This window comes from Protopterus annectens, chromosome 9.part0 (assembly GCF_019279795.1).
Source record: "Protopterus annectens isolate FY-2018-M chromosome 9.part0, PAN1.0, whole genome shotgun sequence".
Classification (NCBI taxonomy): Eukaryota; Metazoa; Chordata; order Ceratodontiformes; family Protopteridae; genus Protopterus; species Protopterus annectens.
This window is the reverse complement of record NC_056743.1, coordinates 691,807,609-691,832,592: the sequence shown is the minus strand read 5'-3', so window position 1 is coordinate 691,832,592 and position 24,984 is coordinate 691,807,609. Positions and strand designations below refer to the sequence as shown.

Genomic DNA, 24,984 nt, shown 5'->3' with positions numbered 1-24,984 from the left:
AGAGCACTATTGTGCTCATGTCTTAATTAAAAACAAAATAGTAGTAGCTGATACAGTTTAGTCCACACACACAATGCTGCAGTGCTCAGGTTTCACTGCAAATATAATACCAGCTTTTAAAAGCCAATATTGTATTAAAGAAAGAGAGATTTTGATGAAGTATGGTCGATCATACCCCCAACCCTTTGCACCCAAGGAAATTGATCCCCCCGACCCTAGATATGCTTCTAGTTTCCTTTTTAATCTGTTAATTTTAATCTTACAGTTTTTTGGTATTTTGATAATTTGATGTATTGGTGTCATTTGCTTGTGATTCAGTCTTTCAATATTTTGGATGATCCAGATAGAGATATATATATATATATATATATATATATATATATATATATATAGATATGTGTATATATATATATATATATATATATATATATAGATATGTGTGTATATATATATATATATATATATATATATATATATATATATATACATACACATATGTATGTATTTGTGCATGTGTGTGTAAATAGATGTAGACAGATTTATTCATTTTATCTAATTGTTTTTTTATTTATACATAAATCATTAAAAATTCTTTGAAAATGCATTGTGTCACAAGCATTGATTAACATTTCATAGAAAATGCTGCTGGTGTGTTATAAAATTTTAGGATAGTAGGTGCTAAATGGCAGTTTACTTTGTGGAGTGCAAACCCCTGAACATGGGGCTGCAAGGGAGGCTTATCCCAATTAAAAAAATGAAGCTGTATTTGCCACATTTGACATTTTCTGTGAAATGTGATTCAATTAAATGTCTTTGGAGTAAAAGCCTTTTCTAGACTAAGTTCCTCTGTTTGGAACTGCCATCCTCCTGTTGATAGGCAACAAACCATCCTTCAGGCTTTCAAGAATAAATGAGTTGGCCTGTACGTGCTTTAGAAAACTCCCTGCCACACCCTGCTCACTCAGGGAATTCAATATGTATCTTGCAACTGCTGATTATTTCCACTGAGGTGTTTAAAAGTATATAATGTAAAAATTTTTCTGTTCAGGTTAACGAAATATAATGTTTACTGGGTAACCAAATATAATATATACAGTATAACTGTGATCCTGCTGAGACACAGTACTAAAATCTTATTTCTTTTCATGATTTTCATTGTAATACTCATTGTACATATTTCCTCATTTTAATACAATGTCTGCATATTCAGTTGTCTCAGGGCCCAAGTCATAGATGAAAAAGATCTACAGACCAGACTACCTTCCAGGTTATCAAAATGAAAGAAAGAAGCAGATAAATAAATAATGTTTCAGTGATTTGTGATTCAATGGAAAGGCAATTCAGCTAAAAGAAATTTGCCTATAATGTGTATATATGCATACATGTATTTGTATATATATATATATATATATATATATGTGTGTGTATGTGTGTATATATATATATATATATATATATATATATATATATATATATGTATTATATATATATTTGTAGAGGTGTGTGTGTATGTATATATATATATTTGTAGAGGTGTGTGTGTGTGTGTGTATGTGTGTGTGTGTATATATATATATATATATATTTATATATATATATATATATATATATATATATATATATATATCTCTTTATAAATATAGATGTGTGTATATCATTAAATGGTAAGTCACCCAATAGTCTACCCTCATATAGTCAGTCACGAGAGCTGCATTACACCAAACCTGACTACCGCTGAAGAACATATTTACATTTGACTGTAAATGTAAAATGCAGTTAAACATTTAAGATCAGAGCACTACATGTAAATAATATTAATAAAAACAAAGTAAAACATAACATCCTATAAATAAATTCAAAAACCTTCCAACTAAAATACCATTGTTACACAAAGGACTGGCAAAAGCATATATTTAAGTGGGCGGCTCAACTTCCCACACTCCTAACTTATACACATTAAATGTATGATCACATAACCATGAGTACCATACTGGTCAAACGTCCAAAATGATATCATAAGATGGTCTAACCTCAAGCTCCCTTTTTTGGCCAAAACAACAGTGGTTAAAATGAACATTCTTCCTAGGCTTCTATACCTATTTCAGACAACTACTAACATACTACACAACAATTTTTTTAAAAAAATTATAACAACTATTTCTAAATTCATCTGGGCCCCCAAATCGGTCAGGATTAGCTATTCAAAGCTTATCTGCCCTAAGGAACAGGGGGGACTGGGCCTACCCGACTTTAAAACCTATTATGAGATTATTAACGCCAGTAGAATTTTTAAAATTGCGTCCTATAAGAAGAATAAACCGTTATGGGCCCCACTATGGACGTCTCTCTATAATAACTATATTAAAACATTAAAATTCAACCCTGCTGCTCTCCCATTTTTAAATGAAGATAACCTAGGGACCCTAAAACACACAAAAAACATAATATTTGGTATAAAATCCCTGCAGGCAATCTTTAAATCTTTGAACCTTTCACACTCGTTTTTTATTTTACAACCACTTCATCTAAACCCTAATCTTAAGTTAAACGGATGCATGCTAAACTTGGAACAATACCCTCTTTTGTTAAACACCTCTATCTCGGATCTTTTCCCCCTTAGACATCAATCAATACCTTACATAAGAACCAGTCTCGGTTTACCATATAAGTACTTAATGATACTATGACAAATTAGAGAGCTAGTAAAAATATTCCTAGAACACCCACTAGTCTCGGACAATGATATCTTAACATGTAAAACAGTAATAAATCTCCTGCTAGCCGAAAAAAAAATGTCTTCAAATGTATACAAATTCATAATGACACTTAGATACCAAAATAAACTAAATGTTTCGAAACTCTGGTCAAAGATCAACCCTGATATTAACCAAAACCAATTCGCTAAGGCTATAAACCTAAGCACTAAATCTATTCCCTGTAAGAAGATAAAATACACTCAAATGATGATTATGAACAGTGCTTATTTTACCCCTACGATCCTTAACAAAATCTTCCCTAATTTATCCCCTAATTGTAAATATTGCCCGAATCAATCGGATGATATCCTTCACTCGTTTTGGAGCTGCAAATGTTCCTACAAGTTATGGTGTGCCTTGAGGGTGATTCTTGAAAAAATTGGATATGAAAAATCCACCCTGTCATGGGAATTTACCATTCTTCATATTCCCCCCCCTGGTTTATCAGAAAGAAAATGCAAGGCTCTGATTGCTATCTTTATGTTAATCAAATATTACATCTCCTTGAATTGGAAAAACAGACACTCCCTATCATGGGAAGGATTTAAACACATAGCTATTAATTACCTCAAGGCACATAAATACCTGTTCCACAATATTAAACTTAAACCAGCTATGAAGGAATTTTGGGAAATATTATCTGAACATATACTTAAATAAGTACTGTTAATTTGCAGATACCAATAGTCCTTATCACGCTGTAATGGAATTATATAGAAATTGCTGTGGGCATAGTATGAGTTGTACATAGTTGTTGTTTTTGATGTTTTTATCTTATACATAATATGTTTAATGTATACTCGCATTTTGATGTAGTGTCTGTCATGGTTTTCGGTTTGACATGTAAGCTTGAAAATTTTGCAATAAAAAAGAATTTTCAAAAATTAAAATAACCATGAGTACCATAAAAATCACTAACCTCAGCATCTCAACATTCACAACACTACAGAGGTTGAGTATATAGATATTCAACAGAGTGTGGCTACCAAAGTACTTGTTGAGTAAGTCAGTAGTCAACAGTGTACTTCAAACGTGTGTGTGTGTATTTACAGAGACTGAGGAAATAAACATACACTAAGTTTGTGTATGCCTAAATTATATAGCTAATCACTTTTCATAATATGTCAGAGTGTTACCTTGACAGTCTTCCTCTTGAGCTCTGTTTATCTTGTATTTGTGAATCAATCCACAATGTTGTATAGAATTTACTGTGTGTCTGTGGGTTAGCTTTGTACTACCACAAAATTATTACACTTTCCACATGAGAAATACTGTTTACTATAGCATGGCAGTTAGTTTTATGTGGAAACCTTCCTCAAAAGTTCCTCCAGATCGACTTGTACATCCTCCTTTAGTCATGTTGTGTCTGTAGTTTTTCTTGATGACTTATTGCACTTTTGTTGTAGACATTGCCTATGTTTCCTGTTTCTATTTTTGTTCTATATTCCTGTCTCAGTCTTTTAATTTTACAGTAGTTCTGTCATGTTCTTACAACTCTGAAGAAATTACAGGTCATGTAAGTGCTATTCTCTTGGCTTGCCTGATGAGCAGTTTTGACTAATGTATCACTGCCTGTGTCCAAAAGATTCCAGATGTTGTTAGGCATCCTTAGTCTTGTATGGTACATTTCTAATGTTTCAGTATTTTTTGCACATGTGTTTTCTTAAAACTGTTGTGTGCTGTTTTGGGTTTAATAATGACTACTGAATTTAGTTTTCATTTTGTGATACATGTTTCTACTGCAAAGGTATTTAAGTGTCACGTGTTTTCTTTCCAACTAAGAGTAGTGTTGTTGCCTTTAATATGGAGTCACCAGCATATTCTTAACAGCAACATAATTTTAAACCTACTTTCCATTTGTGCAGTTTAGGACAGAGTTTATTCACTTTCTATATCCAGTGTTGGGACTTTTGGTTCATCCTTTGGATGCAACATTAAACCAAGGCCCCATCTACCAGAGTTGGTGATAGCTCAGGTGGATATAAAGCATCCTACAACAGTTATTGAAGGGAGTAGGGGAAGATCCCTGGTACCTTGGCTGAATTTTCCCAAGTCAGTATTAATACCACTTCAGGTATCGCCTGAAAAGAGGACACTGGCCTAGTGGAACTAACACAGTCAACAAAGCATAAATAAAGTAATAAACCTGGTTGTGACATGACAGCTTTCTGTTTGTTTCTTGAACTATTTTGAATATTTTGCTCTTCAAAAGTCGTAAAATGCAGCAGTATATGTGCTTGTCTATATCCACTGTATAGTGAGAATATAGTAGTGTATGATACAATTTACTCACTACATGGTTTGTTATATTGTGTCTTCCCTGAACATTTACATGTGGGAAATCAGGTAAATCTTCAAAAATGAAGCTGACTTGGCTGACTAATTCTTCTTGCAGTTTTATTTGCAATTATTTATTCAAAAATAGGTTTCAGTTTCTCACTATTTTTGCTGAAGATGTTTATTTTATTTTATTTATTTATTTTACATTTGTTAACTAGGCTAGTCCAACTGGATACAAGTCCATTTTCAGTGGAGGCACGAGGAGAAAAGCTCCACTATCTACATACATGATAACAAAACATTAAATACAAAATATATGTTGGTTTTAAGTCAAAAAGTCGATATAAATAATAAAGTAAAAGACAGTAATAATAATTGAAAGAACTTACAAAAAAGGCGGATAGAGAGACAAGGAAGTAGTTAAAGTACAGATATGTGAGAGAAAGGGAGAGAAGAATTAAAATTCCAAAACAGTTGTCAGGAGTGTAATGAGAGAAGTACAGTTATTTATTTAAGGTAGTCCTATAACGGGTTAAAAGGGAAAAAAATAATTAAGTGAAGAATTAGGTAAGGGAGTAAGTATAAGGGATATGGGAGAAGGATAGGAAGTCAAATAGGAGGTAATTTAACTGGGAGTGATGCAAGAGCAAAGCCAGTGGTTAGAAAGGAAGAGTTTCAGTTTGGTCTTAAATTGTGTAGTGGAAGTCTGATCTGTAAGGTCTGTAGGAAGTTGGTTCCAGATTTTACCGAGTTGGAAAAAATAGAATCTCCTGCTGTATTCTTTGATAGAGATGTTTTAATCATAATTTTGAACAAGAAACAAACCTGGAATTCACCACGATAAGGCTAAATTAACCATAAAAACAGCTTTATTAGGTAAGCGCTTTCGCGTATCAAAAGATACGCTTCCTCAGACCATAAATTACAACATTACTATGAATCCTTTTTATATAAAACCATTTCATCATCAACAGTGAAACAATCAACTAATAAATCAATTAACTATAAATTTGAATTCCTTAAAGTGGAAACGCCATAAGAGTATTCATTCCTGGGCAAACAGGAAAATTTAAATGTAAACTTTAAACAATTAAATGAGTAAATAGATATAAATATAAACTAAATATCAATTAAATATGAAATATAAAATTCTTTGCATTTTTAAACTGTATTCAATATTCTCTTATTCCTATACATGTATTTACATCTAAGTCAATAGATAGGAACTATTTGTTACATAAAATTCGTCAGGTTTAGAATCTTAATGACTAATATCTAAATCTAACCATATGTAAATAAATATTGATGTTGGATAGACATAGAGAAATTGAGAAATTAATATAGCAAGTTTAGTTAACAATCATTAAATATAAAAACATATAATTTACTAAAAAGTCAATCATGAATACAAGAAAGTGTAGAACATTCCTAACTAAGCAAAACAGATATATAATGTCTAATGAGCCATATCGACATAATGTCAGATATTATATGACAAGTTAAATCTATCATAAAACAATTTTTATTATTAAAAATTTTATTATTAAAATGAAGACCAGCAAATATAAAATACATAGTGTAACATATGTAATGTAATATAATTAAACTATTCCTATATTACTTGGTGGGGCTATGTATTAATATTTATATTATTTTTATTATTATTATATTCATCTCCGTAATTTAAGATAAGATCTGAGTGTTATATAACTATTAAGGCCTGGTGGAACATGCGCCTTGAGTTTAAAGATCCAATTAAGTTCTGTTTGCTCAAGAAACAACATATAGTCCCCTCTTCTTGTATTCTGTTTAACAATTTGAAGTACTTTAAACACAAATATAAAAAGGATTCATAGTAATGTTGTAATTTATGGTCTGAGGAAGCGTATCTTTTGATACGCGAAAGCGCTTACCTAATAAAGCTGTTTTTATGGTTAATTTAGCCTTATCGTGGTGAATTCCAGGTTTGTTTCTTGTTCAGCATTCAAACTTATTTTCGTATACCTGGATTCTTCAGTTGGAGCATCTTCTTTTTATTGTATATTTACCGTTCTGCTTTGGGGCTGCTTCTCCACACGTTATGGCGAACCAAGATGTCGAGCTTGACTACAATCCTGAACCGAGGGTAACACTAAGTGAACAACAATGGACTTCTATCACTAGGTATACCACTAACCCTTTATTGGCTATGGATTTTAGTGCTTGCACTGTGACACCAAATAATGACAATTTAGACAACAATGAAGCTTTTAGAATAAAACTAAAAGAACTGGAAAATGACTTGTATAAACTGCAACGCCTAACATGGCAGAGAAAGCATATGGAGGCGTGTTTACCTTTAAACTCGTCCCCAGAGGCTTACGCGTCCTCTGTATGCCTTCATATGGGGAGACACATCCTGCGCTTCTCAAAAAATGGCAGGAAATAAATTTAAATACCAGCTTTCAGTATATGCAGCTACTTATCGATTATTTTGCTCCAATTGAAAACGAACTGTTAGCACAAGTGAATAAGCTTAACAAAGAACTTAAGGATAATTTTGCAAGTGAATCTTGTAACAAGAGACTAGAAAATACGTATACCCAAGTTAGTGCATATGCCTCTAGACTACAACAAATAAAACACAAAAAACTACAGCGAGACTTTTCTGATTTCAGTTCTGGGACTGTTTTTGTTTGGAATAAGAGAACTGAACCCCATATGCGCACTGACAATGTACATACAAACTTGGCGCCTCTAGATAATACAGTGATCTCAGGCGTTCCTATTGGCTCTCCACTTACTTCAGTCCCTTCACAACGACGACGTGAAGAACCGACAGAGGAAGCCTTCATTACACCACCAGAGTTACCTGCTACGATTTCAGCGACATCAACGCCTCTACCTAACCAGGAGGCTAATCGTTTAGTGGACACACACTATAATCTTGGAGCTAAACCGAAACACAATGCTCCGGATAGATTAATTGGCTCTTCTTCTTCTTTTTTACCTTTCCCTATAAAGAAAAACACTTTTCCACGCGATCGCTCTCACAGCTGGGGAAGGAGAAAACGAAAATACTCAGGAGAGAATGTGGACAATCAGAGAAGGCGACAGAGGCCGTAGAGAACATTTTCTTTAATTTATCAAGGTTCGTACTTAATGAAAATGACATTACACTATTAAATAAAGGTCTATCATTCATTCCCTCTCAAGGGAGTGATTTATCACAAACCATGATAGATTTACGCTTATTTGCAAGAACTGTTACTCTCAAGCTATTTTTTAATAGTAAAGTCAATGAAACTGCTTGTTCCAACATAGAAATTTCAAGACACAAGTGTAAAAGCATTTTTACCCCACCCTTTCCTGGGCATGTAGACTGTTTTGTTAAGATGTGCGAAAGAGATTTTTATCTCTATTTTTATAGTAACAAGAGAAAATGCATGTATTTTAATTTATCTAAACAAGAGAAGTTATCATTAACCAAGTTTATTAATGATTATTCACTATGCATTAGACCAGCAGATAAGGGAGGGGGGCTTGTGTTATTAGACAGTCAAGATTATGTAAAATATATGACTGAGATGTTAAATGACACAGAAACTTATGGCATAATTAGCGAAATGGAGTTAACAAAAATCATTAATGGCATTAATGATGCACTTTATGATATGTTAATGTGTCGTCAGGTCTCAAAGGAACTGTATGATTTTCTGTTGATAGAACACCCACAAACACCCATCATCAAAGGCCTTCCAAAAATGCACAAAGGTCTATTACCACCTCCGATGAGACCAATAGTCTCCGGGGAAAGATGGATAACTGAAAACATTTCAGTTTTTTTGGAAGACACATTGAGACCAGTAGTTAATAACATCAGTAGTGTTTTGAAAGACACATACCAACTACTTGATTACCTAGAGTCTCTAGATATACCTTTGGTGAAAGGCCAACATCTACTAATTACTATGGATGTACAAAGTCTGTTTACCAGTATCCCAAATGACCAAGGTATAGAAGCTATAAGGGAACTTATTTCTACACACCCTTCATTTGATTGCAATAAACAGATCTTAATATGTCAGCTGCTAGACATTGTCCTTAATAATAATGTATTTTCTTATGGCGAATGTTTATATATACAAAAAGCAGGTGTAGCAATGGGGCCTTGCTAACACATGTAATTTGGTTGTTTACAAGTGGGAACAAGAGTTTGTGTTTACACATCAGCATTTTTCCAAAGTTATAGTTTATAAACGATTCGTTGATGATATCCTAGTGGTTTGGGATGGAACTGCAGACGAATTCAATGAATTTATGCAACAGCTAGCAACTACCACCAGTTTTTTGAAGTTTACCACTGAGACATCATACGAATCAGTGAACTTCCTTGATGTAACTTTGTTTTTTGGAAAAGGCAAACTTATATCAAAGTTACACAGAAAGTCGTGTTGGAAAAACACAATACTTCGATTCGACAGCATGCACCCACGACACATTTTTAATGGTATTGTAAAGAGTCAGTTTAATAGAATATCCAAACTTTGTAAAAATGACACTGATTTAGTGGAAGAAGCAGATAAAATGGAAGACATCTTCCTCGAAAGAGGATATAACAAAGCTGTTGTGAGACAAATTAGAACAGATATGCTAGAAAATATGAATACCAACAGAAATACAGTAACACATAAACCAACTCACAGTACAACCATAGTATGTAACTATAGTAACAAAAACACAAATAGAAAAGAAAAAGTTAGATTTCTAACTACATATTCCAATGATATTTATCATATAAAGAGGATTATCACTAATAACTGGCATGTCCTGACAATTGATGAAGAGACACAAAATATAGTAGGAAAGTTCCCTTCATTCACTTTTAGGAGCAATAAAAACCTGAAACGGCTCTTATGTGCCAATTCAGGAGTAGCCAATACCAATATTAATAGACCTTCTGTTAAGATAGGCACATTTCCTTGCCATCATTGTAATTATTGTAAATACATTTCTCAGAATCAAGTCTTTAAACATCCTGTAATAGATGGTTTTTCTTTAACCCCGAAGCTTTATGCCTCATGTGATACTACAGGCCTAATTTACCTAGCAACTTGCACATCATGCCCTAGTTTTTACATTGGGATGACCAAGAGAAAATTAAAAGACAGAATATACAACCACATCTACGACATTAAGCGTGGTAATGAATTGAATGCTCTAGCCATGCATGTTAAACTCTGTCCTGGTCATTCTTTTGTGTTTAAAGTACTTCAAATTGTTAAACAGAATACAAGAAGAGGGGACTATATGTTGTTTCTTGAGCAAACAGAACTTAATTGGATCTTTAAACTCAAGGCGCATGTTCCACCAGGCCTTAATAGTTATATAACACTCAGATCTTATCTTAAATTACGGAGATGAATATAATAATAATAAAAATAATATAAATATTAATACATAGCCCCACCAAGTAATATAGGAATAGTTTAATTATATTACATTACATATGTTACACTATGTATTTTATATTTGCTGGTCTTCATTTTAATAATAAAATTTTTTAATAATAAAAATTGTTTTATGATAGATTTAACTTGTCATATAATATCTGACATTATGTCGATATGGCTCATTAGACATTATATATCTGTTTTGCTTAGTTAGGAATGTTCTACACTTTCTTGTATTCATGATTGACTTTTTAGTAAATTATATGTTTTTATATTTAATGATTGTTAACTAAACTTGCTATATTAATTTCTCAATTTCTCTATGTCTATCCAACATCAATATTTATTTACATATGGTTAGATTTAGATATTAGTCATTAAGATTCTAAACCTGACGAATTTTATGTAACATAAATAGTTCCTATCTATTGACTTAGATGTAAATACATGTATAGGAATAAGAGAATATTGAATACAGTTTAAAAATGTAAAGAATTTTATATTTCATATTTAATTGATATTTAGTTTATATTTATATCTATTTACTCATTTAATTGTTTAAAGTTTACATTTAAATTTTCCTGTTTGCCCAGGAATGAATACTCTTATGGCGTTTCCACTTTAAGGAATTCAAATTTATAGTTAATTGATTTATTCGTTGATTGTTTCACTGTTGATGATGAAATGGTTTTGTATAAAAGGGTTCATAATAATGTTGTATTTCATGGTCTGAGGAAGCGTATCTTTTGATACGCGAAAGCGCTTACCCAATAAAGCTGTTTTTATGGTTAAATTAGCCTTATCGTGGTGAATTCCAGGTTTGTTCCTTGTTCAGCATTCAAACTTATTTTCGTATACCTGGATTCTTCAGTTGGAGCATCTTCTTTTTATTGTATATTTAATCATAATTTTATTGGAAGAGCGTAGGGCTTTTAAGTTGTTGTATGGTTTTATAAGGGTGGAGAGCATGGGTATGTTTTCAGGGTAGTAAAGGGCTTTGAGGGCAATTGTAAGCTGATAGTACTGAATTAGGTGGGGTAATTCCAGCCATCCTAGGTTGGAGAGGTACAGACAGTGATGTGTTTTATATGGAGAAGCAGTGGAAAATCTAGCAATGTTGTTGTAGGTTGTTGTGAGCTTATTAATGTTATGCTTAGCTAGATTAGTATAAATAGGGGAAGCATACAGTAAAGTGGAGATAATATGTGTTCTTGCTATGGTAGATCTAGCTTCAGTGGTTAGGAAAGATCTGATTCTATAGAGTGAGCCTAGCTTTCTATTAGTTGCTTTAATGGTGGAGTTGATGTGAAAATCAAATTTTAGTAGGTTGTCAATGGTAACACCCAATAGTTTGGTTGTTTGGTCAGGTGATATAAGGGTGCCATTGTTAGATGTAATTGTGAGATTAATAGAGGGAGACAGGTGTGTGGGTAAGAAAAGGAGAAGTTTAGTTTTCTTGGGGTTTAAGAGAAGACAGTGATTGGAGAACCATTGTTCAATAGTAGTAAATGTTTTTTGGGTAAGGTAACGAAGGTCGGCTTGGTTTGTGGCAGAGCAAATGATGGTGGTGTCGTCAGCATACTGAATACAGGTGGTTATGGGTGTGGCAAGGTGCAAGTCATTGACTGAAAATAAAAGAGGACCTAGGATGGAGCCTTGAGGGACCCCTAAAGTGGTGGGGAGGAGTTCAGAGAGATTGTTGTTCCATAGAACAGCTTGTCTCCTGTTATGAAGATAGGAGGTGAACCAAGTAAGGGCAGGTTTATCAAGAGAAAGCAATTTTAATCGATGTAGAAGGAGTTGGTGATTCACCATATCAAAGGCTTTAGACAGGTCTACAAAGAATGCTGATGATAGAAGATTGTTATTACGGTTGTTATTAATGGAGTCAGTAAATGATAATAAGGCTGTAGTGGTACTATGGTAAGGACGAAACGTGTTGACAGTTAGCTAGGAGATTGTTAGAAAGGAGGTGATTTAGTAACTGTTTGTGGATGCATTTCTCCATTATTTTTGCAATTGGAGATAGCAGTGCTATAGGGCGGTAGTTAGAGTATTCAAATGAATCGCCACCTTTGAAGAGGGGGATGATGTGTGAGATTTTCCAGAGGGAAGGTATGGTACTTTCCGTTATGGTTCTATTTATTAGTATAGAGATTGGGTAGGCAATTGCTTTGGCACCTAGCTGGAGATATTCAGCTGGGAGATTGTCAGCTGAGGGGGTGGAAGCTTTAAGCTTAAGAAGTAAATTTAGAATATAGGAGGTAGGTATGGGTTTTAGCTGCATAAGTGGAGGGGTGACATTTGGGCTACCTAATAAAGAGGGGTTGGGGGTTTGTTGGTTGGCTAGGTTAAGTATAGTAGATGTAAAGAAGTTATTAAAAGCATTAGCTGTTTGTAAGGGAGAGTCAGGACAGGAACCAGTAGGATTGGGAGTTTCGATTTTTCCAGGGGAAAGAAGAGTGTTAATAGATCTCCAAAATTTGTGGGGATTTTGGTGGGAGGATTGCTGTAAGCGGGTGTAATAGTTCTTTTTGTCTTTTATGATAGCTAATTTTGTAATGTTTCTTTTTTGTTTGTAGCTAAGGTGATTAATGGGGTCTTTGGAGGTTCTCCACTGAGACCAGGCTTTATTCCTATTCAGGATGAGCTGTTTTGTGTAGGTTGTAAGCCAACGGGCAGTATTATATTTCATGCGAATAGAACGGATGGGAGCATGTTCATCTAATATAGTAAGAAAGGTTTTATTAAAGTGGTTAACAGCGTCATCAATTGGGAGAGTTTTTAGAGGGGACCAGTTAACCAGGCTAAGGTCATTTTGAAACAGTTGAGGGTCAAAGTGATTTTTGCTACGAGATAAACGAATTAGGGGTGGTGGTTTGAGGTGAGTTTTATGCCTTATGATGTATGTGAGAGAGTGGTCACTTAGGTCATCTGGTAGGGTACCTGTTGAATACTTTTGATGGGGACTGTTTATCAGGATCCAGTCAAGTATGGAATCTTTGTTATTGCTCTTGTTTGTTCTGGTTGTGGAGTTAATGGTTTGTTGGAATCCATGCAGGTTGATAAGGGTGGATGGATTTGTTAGGTTACAAGCATTCCAATCAATATTGAAGTCTCCTAGCAGTATGGTTGTAGATGTGATTGTAGATATTCATAGTCATCAGTAAAGCTTTATTCTCATCTTCAGAAATTATTTATTTCTAGTATATTTTAATGACTATCACATCCTGCCCTTGACTTTATACTGTTTGCCATTAACACTGAGGTGAGTGAGAGACTATAGTGTAGATGACAGCACAGATTTGATAGGAGCACTGTATTAAAAGCTTATGACTTTGTACTAGAACAACCAGCATTACGGCACCATATCGCAAAATTAAGTGGATATTTTAGCTATAAGACAGACTGCGGTTGCAAGCATAACATGTTACTTACAGTTGTACGCTCTGCAACAAAGTTCAACACACTGAGGATCTTTAAATTTCTCTCATGTTTTTACACCAAAACTCTACAAAGACATTTGTGAAATAGCAGGTGACCAATCATCAGTAATCTCATCAAAGTGCCATACCAATCAGACCTCTAGAAATAGGACTTGCTCCTTCAGCTGACTATCATTTCCTGGTTGCTAGGACCAATTGTGGGCTCATATGCATCTAACTCTGCACTACACTACATTATCCTTTTCTAAAGCTAGCCTCAAAGAAGCGTAACTGTGTCTTATTCAAAACTGGGGCTGGGCTCGGTGCATAAACGATTGGATATGCTCTCTGATGGCTGGATAGGCCTTTGCATATGTACAAATAATTGTACTCATTTGGCATCATATGTGGAAAATAGCAAAGGTGACTGTTACTGAGGAAGGGAGAAAGGCTGAATGTGATAAAAGCTTTCAAGTAATTCAAGATAAAGAATAAAATGCAGGTAGACAGCAGCATTCAAATAAATATTCATAAAGGAACAAGAGAGCAGAACTGGAGGGCACTAAAAGTGAGGAGAGCATTTGAGGTGCAGGCACAAAATGGTGATATAATTTTCTATGCAGTGAACAAATAAAGGGCAAACCAGTTATTTAATGTACTGACTAACTTGCTTCTGTTCCTTATTATGAAATGTGTGGGAAATCTGAAACATGGCAAACATATTGAATTCAGCAGTCCTTATCTATTAACAAATAGAGACCTCTGTTTCAAATAAATATATACATACATACATGCATATATACATACATAAATAAAGTAGTTCCTTACTGAAGGTGCATGATTAAATAGGATTATCAAAGTCAAGCATTTAAAGTATTATACTGTTTCAGTGAGGGTGGGGGTGTTGCCTGGTTCCTTCTGAGCAGAGGCTGCTTATCCTCCTTGTGTTCACTTGATTTTTTTCAGGCTTTCCAGTTTCCATACACATCTCAAAGACATGCAGTAGTTTAGTTGGCATCTCCAAATTGTCCATAGTTGTATGTGCAGTGTGTGTGATTGAGATATAAGAATGGCTTGGCAGTCTAATTCCATTGCCTATGTGCCTAGCAAACTCTTTGGATGGTGACTGCTGTTCATGTTAATTTACTCCAACCCTATTGCACCACCAGACCACTAAGATCCAGCAACAAAAATCACTTGCAGATCACTAAAGCCAATAACTCTGCTGGTGAAGCACTATTCTCTTGCACCATAGCCAAATTATGGAACTCCTTCCACCCACAATTACCTCCGTACCATCATGCACCCACTTCAAAACTTTACTAAAAGCGCACCTAAAAACATGCTGGCTATGCCCTTGCAACTCCCACTCTAATATCATCCTCCCCATCCAACCACTACCTTTCTTTCCACTCCACTAACTACTTTGATTATAGCAAGCTCAGATGCTCATAAGCCAGTACTTATTATACAGCAGGAACTTCTTCTTGTAACATTTGTTAATGTCTGTTATGTACTTCACAGATAAAGATTCTAGATGTCTACTGATGTACTATGTTCTTCATCTGTAAATATGTTGTAAGTAATTGCTATGTAAATTGTTAATCGCTATGTAATCCAGTGTAACTACTGTCTGTTTATTTTAACTGTGGAGCTTTTCTCTCCCGGCCTCCGCTGAAAAGGACCTACGTCCAGTCGGACACTTCCGGTCAACAAATATAAATAAATAAATAAATGGGGTTACTGTAGGAGTCAGATACATTTAATAGTATTAGTAGATAAATTAAAATTGTCAGCAAAAGAAAACAAAATGTATGTTCAACTCATTTGTGAAACATAATACAGGAAACATTGTAATATTTTTTTTGAAACATCTTTTGCCTTGTTGAAACTGCTCAGTGTCTTCCTTATAGCTAATAATCAGTATGGTGAAAGAACTCGTTTTCTGTGTCTCAGTTGTATAGCCATATCAATCAGATTGCAACATAAGTAGCAGAGACATGTATTTTTCTTTTCTTCTAACCAGATTCGGAGAAATAAGTCATTTAATTAATAAAGTCATAATCAGACAGAACCAATTGAAAATTAGTACCTTTGAAAAAAATCTGATTCCAGAATTATAGAGTAACACCATTAAGCAAGGCAGACATTTGCTTCTATATTCTGATTTAGTTTTTGTTTGTACAGCCTCTTGGCTTCTTTTAATTTAAACATGTTATTATATTATTTATATTGCATTGTTTCTGTGGATAATGTCTGTCTTTTGTTCCCAACAGATAGCACTTGTGGAACAGGAGCCTGTTCTTTTTGCTGCATCGATCAAAGACAACATTTCATACGGTCTCAGTAATTGCAGCATAGATGATGTGATTGCAGCAGCCCAGAAAGCCAATGCCCACAGCTTCATCCAAGGTCTGGAGAAAGGCTATGAGACAGGTACATTCCTTCATATGTAGACTGGATGCGGAAGTCCTACAATTTCTGAGAGATAACTGACCGTACCAATGCATTACAGCCTGATAGTACCTTGATAATACCATTGAGAACAACAAGCTCTTGGCCAATGTGAGCTATGCAGATTGTAAGACCTTGGTTACAAATTCAAATGTTTATTACCTTTGTAAAATCAGTCCTGGTATGAGCCATTCTACATTTAATTTACATATACTGTTAATATTAATTGTGTAGTCTTCTGATGGAACTTCTAATATTATGTGATTACTTGAAAAGATTCTGGCTTGACAAATAGTTGCTCTCAACTGCACTTTTTTATTTACATTATTAATCATTCATTTTTCTTAAATATTCATTCTGTGTGGCTCCCTTACACTTTTAAATATGGTTCTACTAAGAATTTGTATAGTGCAAATTCCTTTTAAAGTCAAACTCATAGTCAAAAGTAACTTTATTGTCATGTAGAGCTGCACAATTGTAGATTAAATGAGATTCCATGCAATCAGCTCATCATGGGACAAGCAAAAAAGAAATCACATACATAGAAAGACATAATTTAAAACAACATATAATAATACTACCACTGTCTTATAAATCAACTCTACACTTAAGTATATAGCTACAGGTCTACTTTAAAACGTCGACTTACTGGAATGTCGACTTGCAAATCAGCAAGACGAGAACATTGAAAGTTGAACTACAAAGAAGAGAAAGAGAATGTGCAAACACAGTAAACCGCAAAACAAATTAGTCCACCAAAAAAAGCACACTGTGATAGTCAAAGAGCATACAAAAATATTTTATTATCCACAAAGCTTTCGAGTGATAACCCCTTCTTCAGTGTAATACAAACACTAAAAATCAACACATTCATTTAAATACCCTGAAAAGACACAGCCAATCAATCAAATCACTTATTCAAATAATCACTTTAAGTGAAACATATATAAAAAGAATTTATATAAATAAAGAAACAATGTACAGTCTTTAAAAAAAACTCTGTCACATATTCCAAAAATAAAACTCGCATTAAAAACCAATATTATAACTGCATTTCTCTCCTTTTTACTATTGGTTTAATACTCACAGCTGCATTCAGTACTGGAGGTTTATCTGCATAAAGACATAGTATCCACTCATATTCTGCTATCTCTAATTTATTATTAATATCACCGCCTCTTTTGTTAGAGTAAATTACTTGAATAACCCTAAACTTAAACTTATGTTGTGTGCCTTCATCTAACTGATGTTTACAAAGCGCATTCGTAGAAGTTTTTCGTCTGACAAGTGTTCTGTTATCCTATCTTTAAACTTTCTGCTACACTTGCCTATATAAAATGACGTGCATGCCTCTCAAGTAGCTAAATAAACCACATTCTGTGTGGTTCAAGTTGCAAAACTGAAGAAGAGCTTATCACCCGAAAGCTTTGTGGATAATAAAATATTTTTGTATGCTCTTTGACTCTCACAGTATGCTTTATTTGGTGAACGTTGAAAGTTCGCAATGCTGAACTCCTGGAACTTCACAGTTTAACTCTGGGAAAGTAACAACTGGGCCATCAATCACTACAATATGAATGGAAGCAAACTACACTCACCAACATGGGGGCCTTTGCTCCCCACACACCCCTAACTAAATATACCAACTCTGAGATCGCACTACAGTGGAGAACAGGGCAGAGGTCACCTTGGTAGCCCAGTGGTTATACAGTGGAGAACAGGGCAGAGGTCACCTTGGTAGCCCAGTGGTTACTTTCCCATAGTTAAATTGCACTGTTCCGAGAGTTTGGCATTGTGAATTTTCAACATTCTCGTCTCACTGATTTGTAAGTCGATGTTTTAAAGAGGACCCATACCTATATATATTCCTAGAAACACACAGTTGTTAAGGTACTAAAAACACACACCTAGCAGCAAAGTTCAAGTAATAGTATTGCAAATGAATCATGTACCACATTAAGGGTGAAAAGCACATAGCAGTAACAGCTGAAGAAAAAAAAATATTGCACCTGGGTCAGTACTATAAATTATAAAGGTTGGCTGGGCTTAATAAATAATAGATAAACTACCTCACAGTGAATGGGAAGTCCTAACATCCTGACCTGTCAATGATCAGACCTAATGTTGGAGTTAAGAAGTCTGATCACCTTCGAATAGCAACTGTGTTTGAATCTAGTTGTCCTGCATCAAATACTGTGGTATCTTTTACCTGATGACAGGTTCATAAACAGACTGTTTGCAGGATGAGTTGAGTAATTTAGTATTTTGGTGGTTGTCTTTGGGCCCCTCGATGTATAAAGATCCTGGATTATGGGCAAATCTTGGATTTTAATTAGTCTGTGTAGGTATTTAGTATTTAGTTACTGATTTTTATTCACCAGCGTAATCTTCTGAATGTTGAGCCCTTCCTTTTTAAAAGTGAGGTAGGAATAGACACAGTGAGAAAATCATATATGGTAGGTAAACAAGTATCCGGTATTCACACAGTAATTTGTACTATGGGACAGAATGTATAGTAGGCAGGAAAAGAAAACTGAATACGTACTCAGACTGGAGTTTCAAATGTCAGGAATTTTAAATAGCTATACATGTTGACAATGGGTGGCATGATGATGCAGTGGTTAGCATTGCTGCCTTGCTTGCTTAACCCTCTCGACTGACTCATAGCTGATATACCTGCTTTGTGGAGTTCACATGTTCTTCCCATGTTCACATGGGTTTCTGTAGGCTGTTTTCTTACACATTCCAAATACATGCTGTAGGTTGGTAATACCAAGTTGTCCCTGGATGCCAATAGCAGTATGAAAATGTATGTACATGTGACTGGCGTTCTATCTGCAACTGGCTTCTGCCTTGTTCCTACTACATGCTTGGCTAGACATTAACCCACTGCAGCCTTGAACTGAGTGAAAATAGATTTGGAAAATTAATGGGTTGTTGGATGTATGTATGTATGTATGTATGGTCTCCTTTTAAGAGCAAAAGAGCTGCTGTTCTTGACAAGTAAAGGTACATGAGCTCTTGGTACAGTGGGAGTCATTCTTCAGGCATTTCACTTTAGGCAGATATTTGAATTCTGGTGAAACCTGTCCATGCAATTATAGGATTGCAGGTTTTTCATAACCTAGCTCAGTGCTGGCACCAAGACTTGTGCAGCCCCTCACATTCCCTGTGCTGTGATTGTCTTGTGCACCCCTGAACGCAGGCTTACCATTATAGGCTCAACCCTTCACACGGTGATCATGCTTGAATTTCTGTCTTCCTGGGCTGGTGGGGGTATGGGACACTGCCTTCCTCTTATGATCCTATGAGGAATCCGAGAACTGGGGTGCCATTATCTTCAAGAGAAATAAGGATAATGCGTTATGAGGCATGTGAAGCAGACGGTGGACTAGCTGATGACTCCCACATCTCTCCCACCAAAAACTAACTAAATCAGTGTTTGGGAAAGAGCAACAGGGAGCTTACAGTCATTACCCCATAGAGATAGTTATCTTGGATGGCACATGTGCAGTTTAGAAACAATAGAACTCTGCTGTTGTGGCAATGGATGATTTATATAACACCTCAGCTGACTTGACTATGATCTTGACCAGGCATCCTTAGGCTAATTCATGTGTGATCTTTGTGGTCTAACACATGTACCAGATATCACAGAAGTCTGCTACCTTGCCAACAGAGAAGGAGAAAAAGATTTGGAGGGGGTGGTAAAAGAGTTTTCTCCCCTATCAAACTGAGGCTTAGAGCCTCGATTCATTGTTATACCTGTCCTTTTTCAGTTGTCCTTAGTATAATAGGTAGTGGAGAAGCCTTCCTCTCTCTGCGTGTCTTGGATGAATGAGAAAGTGATCAAAACTCAGTTTATATCTTCTAGGTGGGCTTCCATGTGGTATAATACCTTTCCACAGGACCATGCCTTAAGGTTCTTCTGCATGTACCCATCATCCCATTTGTTTATTGAGGTGGGGGCTGGGCATCTCCAGGACAGATGAGACCCCTGTGACACATTCTTTCCTGCTTGGGTAATCCAGTTGGACCATCTGTTCCCCGGCAGCTAGAGTCTGGTGGCTGGTAGTGCATCATGTTGCTTGTCCTGTGAAATGGCCTATCCATTCCAGGTGGAGAACTTCCTATCCCTTTTGGTAGCTTCCCAGGCTCAACTGCATGCATGCTGCCTTTTTGTGCATGCCTGACCACACTGACTGCCCAGTTATGTGCATGTGCAGCATGGCCACACAAGCTCACAGGTTCATGCTCCATGGTTGTGCAACACCAACTGTTCTCACTAGATGTCATTCAAGTGGTGAGCCACAGCCACCCAGGACAATTGAACCAGCCATGGACTCTCACTACTATCCTCCCTGGGCACCTCTGCATTTTCCCAAGCAGCTAATCAAACAAAGGTCACCTGGGCTGTAGTCTGGTCTTTATTTCTTTGTGCCAACAGAGCTGACTTAATGCAGGTTTGACTGCAGTGATGGTATATCTATGGTTGTAGGCTCAGGACCATGCATGCACATCATAGCATGGTTGAGGCTATATCTCTTAAGGAAACACTCAGGCAGGCCTTGCTTGGGGACTTCTTTTAGACGGGAAATTTTATTTAGCTAGCCTACTCAGGTCATGCTGTCTGCCTCTTGAGGAAGTATGTATTCTGCACTATAGATATTTATAAGCCCCTTTGTGCTTTACTAACTCTTCTTCTTTTTATAAGCCAGGCTAATCCAAGCATTAGAAGCATGCTTATGGACTGTAGCATATAGTCATCTAGTTTGACCAAAGAAATTACTGTGTAAGAGCAGTTGTCACAGTCCTAGCTACTGTTTAGGACTATCTGTGGAACATGGGACAGTTCGCTGCGTTTATCCTAGCTTTGAGAGCCACCATAATAAATTACTGTTTCTCCAATGTGGTTACAGCTGATCATGTCTTAGAGCTCTTATCAGCCATAAAGATCTCCTGGAAGAAATTAAATTATTTCCATAGATCTGTTGAGATAGACATGTAGTCAACATGTCGTATGGGTTGTAGAAGAACTCTTAATCTTTTAGACTAATGCCAGAAATTGTGTTTCGCTTTTTTTTTGTAATCCTAAAATAATCAGGTGAGTGACTGGGTTGCATGTACAGTGTTTCTTAAAATCACTGTGGGTATCTACCTCTTTAATGATAGAGTTTGCCTTTTGGTCTTTCCTGTGTACGCAGAGTGTTTACCAAAGTGGTGGCTATAGTAACCAGGAGAAGCACCTCTATATCTGGTTTTGTAACTGGATGACTAGACCCCCAGGGATTCTATCAAAGGAATCCCTTATTGAGACCCTAGAGTGAATACTTACATGGCTGTAGCCCCAGGGTTGTCCATGAAGTAGTTCTCCTTGAAACTGTCTTAGCAAACTGCCTTCATAGGAATGCAGCTTGACACTGTCCACTGTGAGTCATTCCAGCCTACAGAAAAGCTCAAGAGATCATAAAAGCATCTTGAGCTTCATGGCTACAATAATATCATGTGATTTTTATTTTATTGGTTGAGCCAATGCATAAATAGAAAACAATAACCTTTTCCCCATGAATACTCTAAAATTCTGTATCTTTACCAAGATTTTGGTTATTTTATAATCAACCATTTTAACATCAAACATACAATCAATTTTACTATGTGCATGTGTATGAACTGTTTATTTTTATTTATTTTATTTTATTTATTTTACATTTGTTGACCGGGCTAGTCTAACTGGATATATTTCCATTTTCAGCAGAGGCCCGGGGAGAAAAGCTCCACATAAAACATAACAAACAGACATGATAATAATAAACACATAGAATACAAGGAAAGAAAAAAAAAATTTGAATAAAAATTGGTAATAATAAAAAATGGTAATAAGATCAATAAAAATTAAGGCACATAATCAATAATAGACATGACTAGAATTAAATCAGATTCAAAGCATCTTACTTAATACTAACAGGCTGTATCTTAAGGCTTCTGCTATAATAGGAAAAAGTACAAGTAGGAGGAGAAGTAAAAGGAGTAGTGTTAGGTAAAAAGAAGGGAGGCGAAAGTAGTTAAGTAAGAGAAAAAAAAGGGGGTAGTAAGAGGAGATAGGAGAGGGGAGAGAAGTAGGTAGAGCAAAAAGGATTAGAAGGGGGAAGAAAGGTAGATAGTAAGTATAAGTACCCAGTAGGGTTAGAGGTCAGGTAAGGGGGGGGGGAGAAATCAGTCTGGTGTATTACATGAGCAAAGCCAGTGATTTTGGAAGTACAGTTTGATTTCTTGTTTGAAGAGGGGTAGAGATGTGATTAGAGTTAAATCCCTAGGTAGCAAATTCCAAGCTCTGCCTACAGTATTACTAAATAGAGAGTCTCCAGCAAGGTTGTGAGCCTTTATAGGTTTGGTCAAGAATTTACAAGAGGAACGAAGGGAGGTAAGATTATTATAAGGGAGTAAAAGTTGTGATAGTATAGGGGTGTTCTCAGGTTGGTATAGCATTTTGTGGGCAATAGTAAGTTGTGAGATTATAATATAGTTTTGTAGTTCTAGCCAGCCTAAGAGTTTCAGGTTAAGGCAGTGATGGGTTCTGAAAGGGTTACCAGTGGCGAAGCGGGCAATGTTATTATACCAAGCTGCTAGTTTGTTTAGGTTAGTTTTCTTGAGGTTAGTGAAGATAGGAGAGGCATAGAAGAGAGTAGATAAAAGATGGGAGTGGGCAATAGTAGCTCTAGCTGATGGGGTGAGGAATGGTTTAATACGGTATAAGGATCCTATCTTTCTATTTACTGATTTGATAGTGTTGTTGATGTGTTGATCAAAAGAGAGATTGTTATCAATGGTTATTCCTAGCAGTTTAGTTGTAGAGTCTGGAGAGATGACAGTGTTATTGTTTGACAAGATGGTGAAATTAAATGGGGGGGGGTACGAATAGTGGGGGTGAAGAGAAGAAGTTTGGTTTTTTTAGCATTAAGGAGAAGATATCGTCTAGTAAACCATGTTTCTACAGTGTTAAAGATATTTTGGGTTTGTGAGATTAGATCAGAGGAGGAGGATGCTGAACAAATAATAGTGGAGTCGTCTGCATATTGAATACAGGTGGCTCGAGGAATTACAGAGTGGAGATCATTGATGTAGAGGGAAAAGAGAAGTGGACCAAGAATAGAGCCCTGAGGAACTCCGATAGAAATGGGCAGTAAGGAGGAGATATGGTTGTCCCAGAGAACGGCTTGTTGTCTGTTGTTGAGATAAGAACTAAACCATTCGATGGTAAGAGTGTCAAATGAGAGGGATTTAAGGATGTTAATTAAGGCAGAGTGGTTAACCTTGTCAAATGCTTTTGAGAGGTCAATGAATAAAGCAGAAGGGAAAAGATTATTGTTGCGATTGTTGTTAATGGTATCTATAAAGGAAAGGAGAGCAGTAGTGGTGCTATGGTGGGGTCTAAAGCCATGTTGACAGTTAGCTATAATGTTGTGTAAAGAGAGATACTGTACAAGTTGCTGATGAATACATTTCTCCATAATCTTTGCTAAAGGTGAGAGAAGGGCAATTGGTCTAAAGTTGGAGTAGTCAATACAGTTACCGCCTTTGTGTAGTGGGATAATATGAGAGACTTTCCAGATATCAGGGATGGTTCCCTCTTGGATGGTCCTATTTATGAGTATAGCTATTGGGTATGCAATTTCTTTGGCTGCTTTTTGCAGAAAAAGGGAAGGGAGGTTGTCAGCAGAGGGAGTACAGGGTTTCAGTTTAAAAATAAGTCTATAGATGAAAGAGGTAGAGATAGGTTGTAGAGAGAAGTTATAAGAAGAGTCTACTAGATTGTTTAGAGGATAGAAGTCATTAGTGTTCAGTTGTTTAGCAAGAGATTGAATAGTTTCAGTGAAGAAAGAGTTAAAAGCATTTGCAGTTTGGTAAGGGGTGTCTGGGTCAGCATTTAGTGGGGAGGGAGTTTTGGCTGTTCCTGGGGATAGGAGTCTATTGATAGAGGACCAGAATTGTTTGGGTTTATTGGAATGTGTTTCTTGAAGTTCACAGTAGAACTTTCTTTTGTCATTGATAATAGCTTTTTTGGTAAGGTTTCTAAGTTGGCGAAAGTGAAGAAAATCAGAGCTGATTCTGTGGCATCTCCATTTGGCCCGAACTTTATTTTATTTATTTTATTTATTTTACATTTGTTGACCGGGCTAGTCTAGCTGGACATATATCCGTTTTCAGTAGAGGCCCGGGGAGAAAAGCTCCAAGATACAAGCAGTAAGCAACCATTAACAATCAAAAAAAAGAGACAATAGCAAGCAAAAATACAGAATGGTACAATGGTAAGCATGAGTAAGACTAAAAGAGGAAAAAAGAAAAACAAAAACAGACTAGCCAACCCAAGACCATAATTAACAAATATAAATGAAACAGCTGGTTAAAAACAGAGATTTCAGGTATGCAGGATAGAAAGTAAGAGTAATAAAAAGAGCAGATTAGGAAGCCCCCAAATGGCATAATATGAAGAAGAAAGAAAGAATAGGTAAAATTTATAGAGGATTCAAAATAAGGAAGTAGCTGGTATCAGTAAGTGTGGCATTTAGAGGCAACAATCAGGGGAGAGTGAGTGAAGTTAGGAGGAAGGGGGAAGTGTTTTCAGTCAGGATTAGCACA

At 35.8% G+C, this 24,984-nt stretch overlaps 1 protein-coding gene across 2 annotated transcripts in view; it reads left to right on the top strand.

The window, feature by feature from the left end:
- LOC122811456 (ABC-type oligopeptide transporter ABCB9-like) overlaps positions 1 to 24,984 on the top strand; it is a 272,428-nt gene that overhangs the window by 212,180 nt on the left and 35,264 nt on the right. For both annotated transcript variants that reach the window (XM_044083308.1, XM_044083309.1), the window contains exon 10: positions 16,170 to 16,329. In XM_044083308.1, the coding sequence (XP_043939243.1) occupies positions 16,170 to 16,329 (160 nt within the window). The remainder of the gene's footprint in view (positions 1 to 16,169; positions 16,330 to 24,984) is intronic.